Raw genomic sequence first — 15,219 nt, 5'->3', positions numbered from 1 at the left:
CTGCCCCTGCTCTTATCTCGGCACACAAGGACGCATCCATCCCTCTTGGCTCAGCTGGTGACAATCCCTTGCTAACACAGGTGGCAGGACGCAAGCCAACACTCAGGTAGATGGTGGTGGCCAAGGCTGGCATTTTCCCAGCAAGGAGAGAGGGGAGAGCTGCCTGCAGGACAGGAGCCTTCCTCTCCAGCAGGCCTTGCTCTCGTCATCTCTGCTCCTCTTTCCAAAGCCAGGGTCGGTGTTGGCGACTGGTATTGCTAACAGAGAGAGGGGAATGCCTGGGGAAGGAGGAGGGTCAGGCACTAGGCAGGCTGCCTGGGTCGCTGCTTGGTGCTGTGCGTTAGCAAGCGTGAGCTGCGGGCTGGATGTTCTCCCTTGAAGAAGGCTCCGTGGCTCAGAGGCTCTCAGGCCTGTGGGAGCAGATCGCGAAGGTGTGGGGTGAGAGTGAGTGAAGCATTGAAGTACAGCTACTGCTATACACTCGTGGGTCCAGCATGGAAGGCTGTGCTGCAGCATCTCAAGTGTATACTATATGCAGAAGTTACCCAGTCTGTTGGGCTGGCAGAAGAAGATCATTATCTGGCAGCTGCCTTACTTTCCAGGGACACCTGCTTTCCTTTGGTTGCTGGACTCTGAGTCTGGGTTTTTCCTCTTTGTCGTTTTTTGGCCACACCAGGAGAGGGCAGGGAATCTCCTGTCGGCCCCAGGGCCTGAGCTGGGTGCTGAGGTCGGGGGGAAGGAGGAACTTGCTGAGGAGCAGTCCCTGGCTTATGCTGTCGGCAGGGAGAAGGACTTAACCTCCGAGGCGGCAGCTGGCTTCTGGGGGAAGCACTGGGGTTTTTTGAAGGAAGGACAGGGCTCCAAGGGGATGCACAGCTGGACCTCCGTGAGCTGCTCCGTGGAGGAAGAGAAGTGGAGCTCGGTGAAGGAGGAAGCCGACTTTGTATCTGCGTTGTTCGGCACTCGTTTGGGACACTTCCAGCTGGTCTCTGTGCCTGAAGCCTGCACGGGAAGAGAAGAGGGAGGATGAAGGGGAATTTCTGCAAGGGGCTCCAGGTTCCTGGCAGGCTTGGCATGAATGTTGCTGGGCAATTACAGGGAGTCTCCAGCCCCAGGATGACAGGAGCTGTGCTGTGAACAAGATGGGGCACTGGTTTGAATACCACCCTGTAAGTCTCGGTGCTATTAACTAGTACGTGTTTGCCCTGATCCCCCAGCACCCTCTGGGACAATGTGCAGGCATGGTTTGGTTGACAGCACATATCTGGGACTCTTCTTAACATGCAGCATGGATGCAGCAACTTCTTTTGAGGCAGGAGATACAATCTGGGAACGTGGGTATGAGCTGGATTGTACCAGCTGGCCTCTGACGGTAACTGTGCTGGAAGATAAACCAACCCACAGGGATCCCCTCCTTTCACCTCATGCCTCTGAAAGAGCAGAAGTTGCTGGACCTGTGGCAGAGCCACAGCAGCAGCTCTGCTCCTGGGCTGGACCTCCAGCCCCATGGCCAGGCAGAAAAGCCAAACACTGGTGAATGCAGAAGGTCCATCTCCACTTACATCTCTGTGCTTATTTGACAGAGAGCCAGGTACCTCCAAAAAAAAGTCAAGGCACAGGGATGTATAGGGAATTCAGACCACGTGGAGGTGACCCACACTGTTCTAGGTCCCTGCCAAAGCCCATGCGTGTGCACCTCCCTCTCTCCAGCTCTTCTCGTGCTGGCCATCTTCCGAGGTGACCACAACTGGCAACCTCGCAGCCCTTGCAGCTCTAATCACAATAGCCAGGTTGGGTCTCCCTGTAGAGTCATGGCCATGCTGTCCATGCTACAAAACTGAGAGCTCAACACCTGCTATCAGCAGAATCAGACCAAATGAAAGAGCTCACGGCAGGGAAGAAGGCTTCAAATCCAGGGCAAGTGAAGAGAGGCTTGGCCCTTTGGCCAGACTGACCCAAAGGAGATGGAGAGGTGGGAAATCACACACACTGGTAAGCTGAAATGACTGTAGGAAACAGGGATGGACCACGCATTCAAGCCAAGTGAAGGGTAAAGCAGTGGGAGGTGAGCAAAGCCCTGGCTGCACCTCCTTAACAACTCCAACATTTTGCATTGCTCACCATTTTGGTCTTACCTGTAGGCAACAGCCGCATCCTGTGTGGAGCTACATAGCACTGCCATCGCGATGGTCATGGAGCTCTCGGACTTCGCTGCCTCTAGCGATGTTTTCACCGGCGTGATGGGCCGAGGAATTCTGCTCTTTGTGCTTATGGGTCTCTCTTCTTTCCCCAGGAGGGCAGCCTTCTCCTTCCCTGCCTTCCTTGGGATGGAGTCATCAGAGTCGTGGGTGTCCTCCTCAGAACCAGTGGCTGACAGGGTTTCTGAGGCCCGTCGCCTCTCATCGCTGGAGGATGCTGAGGAGGAGGCCCCCGAGGCCAGTCGAAGGAGGCGGTTTTGCCTCTTCTCCATCACTAGGCGAGCCAAGTCAGGTTGCTTTGCCCTCTTATAAAGCCTCTCTTTGGCCGAGAGGGAAGTTGAAAGGTCTGAGCCGGTGTCCTCCTCAGAGAACAAAATGGGTATCCGACTTCTGTACCTGGAGCCCAAAGGTCTCCTGGGGCCCTGCTGCGGCGTGTCGAGGAGGGTTTCTGCTCGCTTAAGGTGTTCTGCCACCGATGCTGACTTCTCAAGGTCAGGCTCCCTTGTAACCATCTTGCCCGGCTCTTCCAAATCCAATGAGAGGGCCACTTTGTCTGAGAGCTCCGGCTTGTCCTCGGGAGGCTTTCCTACGCCATTGGGAAGGGCCAGCTGCTCCCCCACTGTCTCTGTGGTGATTTCAATGGGATTAGCCGAAAGCGCACAGCTCTCTGTTTCTGCCCCTTCTAGCCCCGAATGTATGCTTCCGTTCTCTACCAGCACCAGGTTGTCCTCCAGCTCTTCTTCGATAATGACCTCCTCAAACTGGCCCGGAGGGATGTATTCCTCATGCCTCATCAGCTGGCCGCTGGAAGACATGACATTTAAGTGGGTCTTTTCAGCAATATGAACAAATGTGCGCTCAACTTTGGTAAAGGGGGAGGAAGCTGTAGCCACTGCCACGGGAGGCTTTGGTTCAGATTTAAGGACTGAGGACAGGGTCCCTGGCTCGGATACATCCAGTTGGCTACCCATGGGCTGTGGCCGCTCGCTTTGGGGTGTCAGTGCAGCAAGAGTGCCCAGATCAACTTCTGGAACCAAGTCTGTGGTCACTGGAGACTTTTTCAGATCACCCGGTGAAAACAGCACTAGTGTTTTTGAGCCTTCCTCTAGCTCCAGGTCCCCATCAGCAGTGGACGCTCGACCCTTGGATCCTTTCTGGTCATCGGCCAGGAGTGTGGATGGTGCGCACTCCTGGCTGCGCTCTGTGCTTTTTTGACTCAGGTCGCTGCTGGAGCCACTGTGCATGTCAATCTCATCCCCTTCCTCCTCCGCCTCCTCCTCCTCATCTTCCTCCTCCTCCTCCTCCTCATCTTCTTCCTCGTCTTCTTCCTCCTCCTCTTTTCCATTCATTTCCAGATAAGGTTCCAGGGGTTTGCAAGGAGCAGTCAAGACAACATTTGAGAAATCAACTTTCTTTATCCGCTGGGATACCTTAGGCTTTTCCCAGTAGTCTGACACATCTTTTCTGAAGTCTTGATAAGGCAAACTTAAAGGCACCGCCTTGGGCAGACCATTCATTTCAAATGACTTCAGCATATATGCCTGCAAGAAGACAGATGTGACAAAAGAAAAGGGTTAGTATTCAGACATAGCATTAACACAGAAGACATCAGGATCAACAGCAGTGGGAAGCATCAGTGGAAAGCCTCTAGTCCATCGCACTTTCAAAATACATGCCTGAGCACTCAATCATTCGATTCGCACAAAACTCCGAGAGGAGGTTTCACAGATACTTATCAATGAAGGCAAAAAAAAATGTGCCAAAGGAGTTCCTCTGTTAGCAGTCTTTAACCTGGACCTAAAAGAGCTGTTTGCAAGCAATTCCTCAGGGCTTTTTCATGTTTCCCGATCTTCTTCAGTATTTATATATTCATTTCAGTATTTATATATTTACAGATTCACTCCTTCCTTACTAGAACCATTCAGCAACCCTCTTTTATACCCAGGCCACGGTGAATGCAAGGGGGCCCTCTGGGCTAAATAAATTTCCTGATCATTCCATTTATCATCCTGATAAATTGCCAGTACCATCCACCATTGTTCCTGGGGTAACAACCCTTGCAGTGCTCCTGTGTTCCCCTGTTGCCTTATTGTCCTTCCCTTCTGCTCCCACATCCCCCCAGCTACTCCCAATTCTGTTTTCAACAGGCTTCTGCATTCACTAAAATGATCAGCAAGTCAGTCACGAAAGCTGACATATGAAGTATCTTTATTAGATGCCGGGGAGCAACGGGAGGAGAGGACAGTTGGTGGAAGCAGTGTTTCTTGAGCAGCAATCAGTGACGGAGAGACTGCCCATAAGGTGCCAGGAGTAGGCTGTGAAATGATTGTAAATAATACTGCCAGAAAAGCAGCAGCTCACACATACACGCACACACTTGACCAAGCAAGCAAAACCAGGGCAAAATAAATAGGAAATGCTCATCGAAGTTTGGCCTAATTAACACTTGATTGTAAATGAAAACCACAGCAGCACCACTCTGCAAAATGGATTTTCAAACAACCATTTAGGTTACCCTTCTATTAAAAGGGCTGGAAAACAAAAGCCTCTCCGTAAACCCCACCAGTCAATAATGCATCACATGTTACCCTTGAGAAGTCCTAATCATGAACAGAAGGGCTCCAAACATCTGGGTTTTTCAAGCGGCATTGGACAGCATCAGAGGATATTTAGGCTACACGACTAAACAAGCACCCATTTATGTGGGCTACAGAGCTGCCAACAGCGAGCACATTCACCTGGCTATGGGAACAGATCTCTTTGTCTCTAGAGGGGAAAAAAAGCCCTCAATAATTTTTCAGTCCGACGTCACAATTTCAAGTTGTGCTGAAAATCTGCATGTTATTCTGTGCAGAGCAACTGCCCTATTAGTATGCCTGAAAAATGTAAGATCTTTATGTTCGTGTATAACAGGGACATTTCAAATAGATTGGTGGGCAGCATCGGGCTGTTACGCATGGAGATAAGTTGCTATCCATTTAATTTTTCTCTTATACACAGGCTGGTTTTGGCAATGCCTCTGGAATGCAAAGCTGCTTCTCTTCTTTCATTAAAGCTGAAGCCTGGCCCTGAAGATGGCCTGTTATTAGCCTGATTTACAGTTTCACTGACCCACTCTACCTTTTGTATCAGGATAACAGATGTGGAACTTGGACTGGTAAGAGGGACATCCCACCATTTGCAAAGGGAATTACCCACTTGGCTTCCTCCCTCAGGCATTTCTTGGAAATTTGTCCATTCAGCAGCCTAAGATTGGATTCTGCCTGTTGGCTGGATTTGGTTTTCCCAAGAAATACGCCTGAAGTTCTGTCTCTGGAGTCCTGATCAAACAGACGCACTTGATAAAGAAGCCCTGACCAACACCTTGCCTTGTGCTGAGCTTCCCACTGGAAAGAGTACCCCATTCCCAACAACAGTTCACCTGCTGCTCTACTTCACCCCATTTTCTAGATGTTGTGGTTGATGGTACAGATGGAGGATCACTGGTTTCTCCTTACATATGTAACCCGACAAGTCTCTTCTCAGCTCCTGAGAGCTCTCTAGGAGCTTGTGTCATCTCATTTGCTTTCTGGTTAAGGAGAATTGAATCCAGTCCTGCAGGGCACATCCTATATAGGTCAGAGATACGGTTTCCATGCCCTGCAGTCTGTCCCACCAGCAGTCCTGTCTCCAGCAACAACTCTTTCCTGAACAGGTCTTTCCCTTGCAAGACACCAGAAGTTCTTCTGAGATGAGATTGCACTGAGCAATAAGGTATGACACTGAGCCGGACAGCATGACATTGCTGTGATAAAAACAACTGTTCCTTCCTTCTTCTGCTCTGGTCTCTCTTTGCTGTCATTGAGCCATGCTGTAGATGATACCTTCCTAACCTCCACATACTTCCACCTCTGGCTGTACAAATTCCTTGCGGTATTTAGCAAATGGACTGCCTCTCTGTCTGTCATTTCATTTTGCCCATGTATTTTCTATTTCCTTGCAGGGACACTGCACCCTAAGCACAACAGTGATCACTTGGCTTCTACCTACCTTTGGGAGACTTGGACTGCTTAACCCGTTGCATGCAGTACCCCAAAATTGCCAGAATGCATTCCTTAAAGTAGCCTGAGGCTGTGGTTGTTTTGCCACTGTAATTGCACCATGGAGAAAAATCCAAAAAGCATAAATATGCCAAAAAATATGGAGGACAGACGTTACCTGCAAACCCAACTAAAAGAAACTTTAATGAGAAGTCTCTTGGGTCAAATATTATTTTAACATGTATTTTCTTACCTTCATTACTATCATCACCTGAAGGTGTTAACAAGGAAGACTGTCCCAGGGCATCAAAGGCTGAGACTCTCTTCACTGTTGAGTTAACACGATCAGCAGCTAGCTGCAAGCGTCTGCTGAACAAGGTGTTCCCAATTTGAAGCCCTCACTAGAGAAGTTTGTGTCCTCTCTTGACAGCCATCACGTCTACAGTGCGCTCAGCTGCTCTAGGACTATTCCCCAAAGGCTGAAGAAGAAATTTTTTGCTCTGCTGTACCAATGGGGAGGAACTGTGGGAAGATGCCAGAAGATCAGGAGCAGAGAGGCTTAGCCTGCATCTTGAAATTGTAGAATAACAAAGGTGTAAGGAATCTCTGGAAGTCTCTGCTCCAACCGTTCCTCAAAGCAGGACTCACTTAGAGCTGGTTGCTCCAGGCCCTGTCCAGCTGAGTTTTGAGTATCTCCAAGGACAGAGAGATCCCACAGCCTCTTTGGGACCCTGATCTAGTCTTTGAGGTTGTTCATGGTGAAAAAGTTTTTTCTTTATATCAAAGTCCTATATCCACTTTTCCTTTCACGCAGCTTGTGTCCATCACATCCTTTCACTGTGTACCTCCCAGAAGAATCTGGCATCACCCTTTCATCAGATAGTCGAAGAAAGAAATAAGATCCCAACCCAATCCTTCTCTTTTTAAGGCGGAATAAACCCAGCTCGCTCTGCCTCTCCTCATGTCCTATGTTTCTAGTTCCTAATCATCTTGGTGGCCCTCTGCTAGGTTCCCTCCGCTATGAGCAGGAACTACACCGTGAGCTGAGGCAGCCATGCCACTTTAAAAAGCTACCAAGACCGTGAGTGAGCAGAACTACACTGGAGCTGGCCAAATCTGAGTCAAAAGGACTTGCTTTACCGCCAGCAAGCTCTGATCTCTGCCTGTGTTCCTCACTTGCACAGAAGACACATTGCCTGTCCTTGGACAATGAACCATTTTTTCCCACCTGCTTGGGCTCAGGTCTTCACGCCTGACTCTCTTTTGACTTGTCAGTCAATTGTCCAGGAATACATAGGACAGTATATGTGTCTGAGCATGTGTTCCTCACAAAGTCTGCACGTTTCACCTCTTTAACACTCTGTCTCTCCATAAAACTTGATGGCATTAAAATTCAATTTGGCTAGTAACTACACTGGGTAACCATATGTATTTGGAAGGCAATAAATACCCCTGCTTTGCACAGAGGCCAGCGTTAGAATATGAAGGAGAGGCAGGAGACAAAAAGATCTACCTGCTCATATTTGGCAGAGGCAGAAACCAGCCCCTTCAAGTCCATCTCTGCCCCTGTGCTCACGAAAGGCTAAGTGGAGTCTGGGGGTTTGTCTTTCCTGTAAACTGGTGGGGTTTCAAATTTGCAGGATCATTGGCACTGGGACATCCTCAGAGGAGACTTATATCACCCAATATGAGCAGCAGGAAAGTTCCTACCTCCCAGTGATGCTGCAAATAATGCAAAAATCAGCAAAGATGCAGTCTTCACTTTGCTACAGCAAGTTTCCAGCCATGCATTAGAAGTCCCCAGGTCCCCTTGAAACCAGGACTGTGGCCAGACTTGTTCTTCTCAGACAGCAGCACGGAGCAGCCTCACGTTGGTGGGTTCAGGAGCAGTACTGGCATCCAGCTTGTTAACGTGCTCATATATGTCCTGCTAAGTCACGCATGTTCTGCCCAGATCCCTGCAGCAATGAAGAGTAATGACAGGACCTGCTCCATCTGTGCGGCTGTCTGGTGATCTCACAACTCATGAGGATGTAAAGAAGAGACCCTATAGCTTGCCTGTGCCTATGGCCCCGCAGCAGACCTGTCTGTGGGATGGCACACAGGGGGCCCGGTGTCCATCAGAAAAGCCTGCTCTCCTGAGCAGCTCTGCACCGACGTGGGGCAAACGGAACTGTTCCTGCGTGAGGCTAATTTTCCCTTAGACTATAGAATTTGGGATTTTTTTTTTTCCTCTCCCATCTCTTGGTTTTAAACATCTTAAATGCAATAATTTGTGGAAAAAACCCCAATCAACTGGTACAGGAATAAAAATATCACAATATTTGCTTAACATAAAGCCAGAAAATGGCACATCTTTTCTACCTACCGTTCTGTTTCAGACCGTGCTCTAAACCATGTCTCAGACCATAGTTACCACTATGGCATCAGTGCGTCCTTCTGCAGTGTACACGTCTGCCACGTACCAACAGCCTTCCAGAGGCAAACCAAAACACACTTTGAGGCCTTCATCATAGAGCAGATGGGCTTTGGACCCTGCTAGAGGCAGACTCAGAAGAATCTTGACCCTCCATACCATTTCCACAAGAAAAAAGGGACTCACATACTGCACAACCCTGTAAGTCAGAGACCACAGCCTAATCCTAGCTCTTCCTCCCGGACCGTCACCTGCCTTCACAAATTGCTCTCTGCCTTTGAGGAGTTGGGGTCTTGTGCTTCTCCTGCAAGGGGAAAAGTTTCCACCACCCTTTCCACAGGTACCAGAGCCTTTGCATGCACCTACCGCCTGCAGCCTCCAACCACTTTCAGAAAAACACTGACTTAGTAACTGTGCACTTCACACCAAAGGAGACAGGGTCTATCGCCATGTCTCCTCTTCCAACCTGATCCCAGACAGACCAACAGCAACTGGGGTTGAACCACACGCTGCTCTACAGCAGAGGCTACTTTCAAATAGGATGAAAGGCCAGCACGGTCGGATGCACTGAGCAGCCCAGGCAGGAGTACATTACTTGCAGGACAGCCACAATTTTGCATCCATCTCTCAGGGGTTTTGGGAGGTGGAGGGGCTGGAAGTTTACCAGACGTTCTTAAACACCTTGTCAAATGTCTGATGGGAGACAGCCATCCACCCAACCTGCGCACACCGCGCTGCCAGCCAGGTGAAAATGCCCTGTGTAAAAAACCAAGAAAAATGTGATAAACTGTTCCTGCTGTGTTTGTAGGTGCTGAATTGTACTAGCTTAAGTTTAGCCAGTTTGGATGCTGGTCACCATCAAGGCAGAGTTCTAAAAACTTACCTAAATTGGGGCTAGTTGTAACCCACTGCTGTGATACATGACTGGGTTCAAGTCAGTGAAATTGCTACAGGCCCAAATTTACGTCAATTGAACTCACAGTGCGGCCATCTCAAAGTACACAAGACACATCTCCAACAGTCACAGAACTCTGTTTCTATTCCCGGATCTGTCTTAACTGCAAGTTTTCAGCGATCACATTAATAAATGATACCTAAACTCTCACTGTTCTACCAGAGCTCCTTCATCTCCCTGCCCGGTGCTCACATGTACCCATGGATAAGCAAGGGACACCTTCCCAGAGGTGGAAAGCAAAGGGAGTAGAAAAAGCAAGCAAGAAAGAAAACAAAAAACCCAGCCATCACCAAGGTGCTGCCTTTTTGATTCTTTAATAAGGTTTTGTTAGTATACAAGCTTTTTTTTTCTTCCGATTGTCTGGATTAACATACATGGATTTAAAAAAGGCACAAAATCCATCGCACAGCTTCTGTTTTGTTTGTTTTTGATGACATTGCCTGTTCATTGTGGTTTCAAGTGTAGGATTTTACAGTACTCTGCAGCATTTACAGCATGGTCTACATACAGGTAATCAATGCATGCTTTTATACAGGAGACAGAATCAAATTCTCTCTCAATATTTCTATATACACAATAGTACAGTGTTTTTCTTCTGAAAAAAGCTTTAAATTGGTCTTGCATGCTCGGTGTGCCAGAAGAATTAGTGCAAGCATATATTACAGTGTTATTGCAGTACAAAAAGGGTTTGATCTTAGGCTCTAAAGGGATTAGATACAGGAAGAATAAAAAGACTCAAGGAAAACAAGCTTTGGATCCCTTTAGTCAACTACGTCCTTCCAAACGGATCCCTACTCAGTACCGCCTTTAAAGCTACAGCAGGCTGCTTCCCTTCCGTCTCCCTGCTGCCCTCCCCCTGAGATGAACTTCTACAGCTTCTTCAAACCTTCTGTCCCTAGCAATTGATGAGGACTTCTGGCGACTCGAGGAAGCCCTTCTGTTGTGCCTCCTAACCCTGGAGACCTGCTTGAAGGGGACTTTCCTGAGATCCACTGCTTCAAGCAAACTGAAGTCCCAGCAGATGGAAGTTTCTCGAGCAAACCAGCAAGCACAATAGGTTACCTACAGCTTTTGTCTCCTCTCGGTAGAAATGACTCCAGAAACCCACGTTCACCTCCTACTTGAACAGCAGTTGGTTAAACATGGTTTGGACTCTCTCCTGCTTAGCAGCAACAGAATTCTAACAGGTGACACAAGGTAATGCAAAGAAAGGATATGCTGGTCCCTGAGATTCTTCATGGGAGCTGGAAAGTCTGAGAAGCAGAAATCAAGTTCCCAACATGACGTTAATTGTTCCATTGGGAATGGGAAGAGGCCTTAGTCCTGAGAGATGCATATGGCACACAGAGCCGTAGTCCGGTCTTCCCTGTAACAGCTTTGATTTGGCTACTATCAGGACCTTAGCATATCCTGGAAGTGACATTATCCTCTGCCAATAGAGACTAAGCTTGCTTGGGACTGGGAGATCTGGCAGGATTGACAACAGTGAGCGGAAAGAAACTAGAATCTGAGTTTCCGAAGCAGCTCTTTTCTTCAAACCAGCATCAGATGAGGTAAAAGTAGCAGGGGTCTTAGAGCTGCCACGCTTGCTTGCAGGATCTCCACGTTCCAAGAATCAGCACCATAAATGTCAGAGAGATGTTCTTCTTTCCAGCATCTTACCATCAAATGCTCCACAGCCTTTCTCTTCATTTGTGTTTTTTTTTTACCAAGGTGAATAGGACAGTCCAGTCCTATGCTGGAAAAGTGCTCTGCTCCTCCCTCTTTGTGCTTTCGCATGTTGTTAGGTTTGTGCCAGTTTTCCTAGCATCTTGGACGGAAGCAATAGCTCTGTAAAGGTGGTACGCCTGCCACTTAGCTTCCCACCTCTGCACCCACCAGTGTCTCCAGCAAGAGTCAACACCGAGCTCCCGGTCTGAGCAGACACGGGGATCACCTCATTTTTATCATTCGTAAGAGACTCAGGAAATGGCGAGTAAAGTGGAAGGAAATGATCATCCAAAAATTGTTCTAGTCCCTAATTGTAAAGGCAACTTAATAGCAGCAAGAAAGAAGAAGGAGGAGGTTCTGAAAGCTAAACATCTTCCTTAGTCGTAAAAATAACCAGAAGTCAGCAGTGCTGAGTAAGAACCTGATCTGGCTTTTTTTTTTAGGAAGGACCAAGCTGAAGGGGCAAGAGTCCCATGGAAATCCTCCTTATCTGACTTGTTCAAAGGAAATTTGTCATTACTGTGTTTCACGTTGCCAGGTCAATTAATTGCACTCATAATTAAACTGAGAAACTGGCTGGAGTTGCTGGAGGAAGCCCTGGGGATTCTTATGAGGCAAGTGCACTAGATGAGGTAACTGACTTGAAACACTTTGCATATGAAAAAATAAAACCTCCAAACATAAAGTAATTTTCTTTTCAAACACTAAAAGACATGCAAGTGAATGTAAAGTGGGGATCACTTCCAATCCCCAGGTTACATGGTTAGCAGCTCGTTTAAAATGTACATTCATTGTAACATCATTTTTGCAATGGCAGGTGTAATACAAAGGGGTTGCAATACATCAAATAATACTTAGAAACATTTCCCAGAAATTAATCTTTGTGCTGTCCCATGGAACTGCAAATGCAGGTCTGTCTGTTATAGCGACCCAAAACGCACAACACATGGTATAAAAATGCAACAAAAAAGGAAGGTAGTACCGCAATGATCAGCCTTTACGCATTTTATTTAATGTTTTAACATTACCCAAAATAGGTGTTTGCATACTAATAAATTACGTCCCAAGTGCCAGCACCGTTCCTATCGCCAGAATACTCTGCCACCAGCTGACGGCGAATGGAGGGATCTGTACGCTACAAGACACTGGATTAAGACAACTGGGCTGGGCCAGGTTGCCAAACTCAGATCTACAATGTGCAAAGGAGGCCAGGTGTGCCATCTGAACCAGACACCCCGAGGATACTTTCTGTAAGTGATTGAGATTCATCCTTTGCAACAGCCTTTGGAGCACTTGGATGTGTGCAAAGTGGCCCGTTACCAGCACGGAAACGCTTCTGCAAGGCATGACCATGCGTGGCTGTTCACGTGTGGGTCATGAACACACAGAAACATACGTACAATCAGAAATGGAAGCTCCAGTAAAAAGCATCCCGACACCACCCCGGGGACAAGAGTGAAATCAGGGAGCACATCTGGCTTACTTTGGTCAGCCTCTCCAGAAACTGTCATCTCCTCCAGTCACTTTGGGGAGGGCTGGTAACTACAGGGGAAGCAGCTCAAGAAGAAAAGCACCCCATGTTCTCCAGCTGAGAAATATCTGGGGCAATTTATTCACTATAAACTCCAACAGGAGTTCAGGGCTTTGCAAATCATCCATGACTTTCAAGGCTTCAGACCTTGCCTGCTAGGAAATGCAATTTTATTTTCTTCAGCTAGCCTCTTGAAGCCCATCTGTTACTGCCAAGCAGAGCTAGACAAATTTACAGTCGCTATCTCCAAAGAGTTCTTTCCCATTTGCCACCAAAGGAAAAACAGAAAAGGAAAAATAACTTCTCTTTTGAATAGACTGGGATAAAAGAGCCCTTTCTTATTCCGTGTGAAAGTCGCAAAATGGTCTCAGCTCCAGGTAAAGTTCTGAGAGTGGCGTGAATAAATCTCCACTGACAGCCATTAATAAAATGTGTCACTCATCTAACCCAGTGGTTTACAATAAAAATAAATCAGGCCATTGACGCAGTATTACATGGTCGTAATACGAACGGATACCACAGAGACTCCACATAGCCTAAGGAAGAGATGCTAGACCCACTGGACAAACATGGTGGGTGTCTGTCACCAGTCCCTCCAGATGAGCAGTAGAAAATCTCTGTATATTGTCAAGAACAATCTTGTGCTGCTGCCAAGCACTTAAAAGTTCCACATATACACATCATGGAAGATTAATTGATGGAGGAGTGAGAAGGAAGGTCATTAGAAAACAGGAAAAGGACTGAACACATCTTTCCATGCTTTCTGATCTTCAGTCTCACAGTGCATCCTATTGTTGAGATATTTTACAATACAGGACTAAACTAGCAATGGTTATATTTTCTCGTCTTAATTTATTTACATAAGATCACAGCACCAGATTCAAATAGTGCATTTTTACATGAGACAGCAAGTGAAGTTCCTGGTGATCTGCAGTCAGAGAAATGCCTCAATGATATTTGTTATATTTGGTATATGGGTCCCACCCACTGTCCTGACAATTTCCAGATCATGAAATAATATTCTGCCTCCTGAAATTCTCTCCGTGCCATCAAACTCTCATGTCTGGCTTCATCCTGACATGTTCTGAAAAGGCTTTATTTGCTGCTGACTTCCTCCAGCGGTCCCGCGTGTGAAACAGCAGGGAAGTGACTCACAGAAAAAACAGAGCACTTGGGCATCTTTTGGGTTAAGAGGCTATAGGAAGGTACGAGTATGGGAACTATTAGTATTGTTTCTGAATAAACTCTGGAAAGGCTAAATGGATGTGTTTGCCCTTGTTTCCCATCTGACTGCAGAAGACTTCGACTACAAAACAAATTATCAAGTCTCTCGGAAGAGGCCGTACACTTTGGGACGGTGTAGCCAGTGATAAAGATGGTACCAAAGCCTGGTGATGCTACCGAAACAAAAGACAAATGAGGTAGTTAAACACTTCGAAGTGAACCCTTTGGAAGAAATGTTTGAAGCACGGAGCAGAGAAATGTCCCAAACCACATTTGTTTTGTTTCTCATCTCAAAGTGCTCACAGCCTAGAGGAGTTAGAAAAGGTGGTGTATGTTAACTGGCTTGAGCGTCACCTTTGGAAAAAGAAATGCAGCCCAACTACTGGAGTCCCTCAATCTCTCTGCCTCGTGAGCAGGCTAGGGAAGCTGCTGAGGACACCTTTGCTTATTATCCCTGATCAGTTTGAAACAATAGGCATCTTTCCAGAAGTCCTAGATGCAAAAAATTTAACAAAAAATCGATTTTTTCACCTCAAAAAGGAAAAAAAAGATCGCTGATGGGTTTTTAAAGGCACGCTGCCTTTTCATGTAACACCCAGGTTTGACTGCCGCAGAAGCAGCTGGGGAGAAGCTAGCTGCCAAATGGGTTTGCAGAGGAAACTCAGAGCTTGTTTAAAACAACAAGATACTTCAGTGGCCTAATGCCAGTGGCACAGGCTAGAGAAGGGAAGAACGGTCATTATATGTGCCAAAGTGAAGGACACCAATCCGCAAGGAAAAAATCCACCACTCTGTGGTACCTCCAGATAAGACAGGCAACAAGAGGAAACACCAGTGAGTTAAAGTTTAGAATTAATGAGCAAAGTATCAGCTCTGTTACACTTAAAATTACCCTGTTCTGGCTGTTTGAAATACCTTATTTATTTCTATTTTTATTTGGATCTCCCCCAACAAGTCCCAGGTTGGAGAATGGGGACAGCCACTTTTGCCAGCCCAGAAAATACCCGTTTGGAAGAGCTTGTAGTATTTGCAACTGAAGTTGAGACATTTTCTCACTCACAGAAACCAGGCACCAATTTAAATGAAACTTTGAGACAAGCTCCCAACAACAGAAGCGGGGTTTAACCAGCTATTTACATGGTTTGCAATCACAGGTGGTAGCTGTG

At 47.1% G+C, this 15,219-nt stretch overlaps 1 protein-coding gene across 1 annotated transcript in view; it reads right to left on the bottom strand.

Annotated features, from left to right (window-relative positions):
- Positions 1 to 575: 575 nt before the first annotated feature.
- The window catches only part of TTBK1 (tau tubulin kinase 1), a 97,103-nt gene continuing 82,459 nt past the window's right edge, over positions 576 to 15,219 (bottom strand). The window contains exons 15-16 of the mRNA XM_009706875.1: positions 2,136 to 3,724; positions 576 to 1,002 (exon numbers count right to left, since the gene is read on the bottom strand). Of these exons, the coding sequence (XP_009705177.1) occupies positions 576 to 1,002; positions 2,136 to 3,724 (2,016 nt within the window). The remainder of the gene's footprint in view (positions 1,003 to 2,135; positions 3,725 to 15,219) is intronic.

Source organism: Cariama cristata, unplaced genomic scaffold, assembly GCF_000690535.1.
Source record: "Cariama cristata isolate BGI_N322 unplaced genomic scaffold, ASM69053v1 scaffold17080, whole genome shotgun sequence".
Taxonomy (NCBI): Eukaryota; Metazoa; Chordata; class Aves; order Cariamiformes; family Cariamidae; genus Cariama; species Cariama cristata.
The sequence above is the reverse complement of the archived record's forward strand: the minus strand, read 5'-3'. Positions and strand labels throughout refer to the sequence as shown.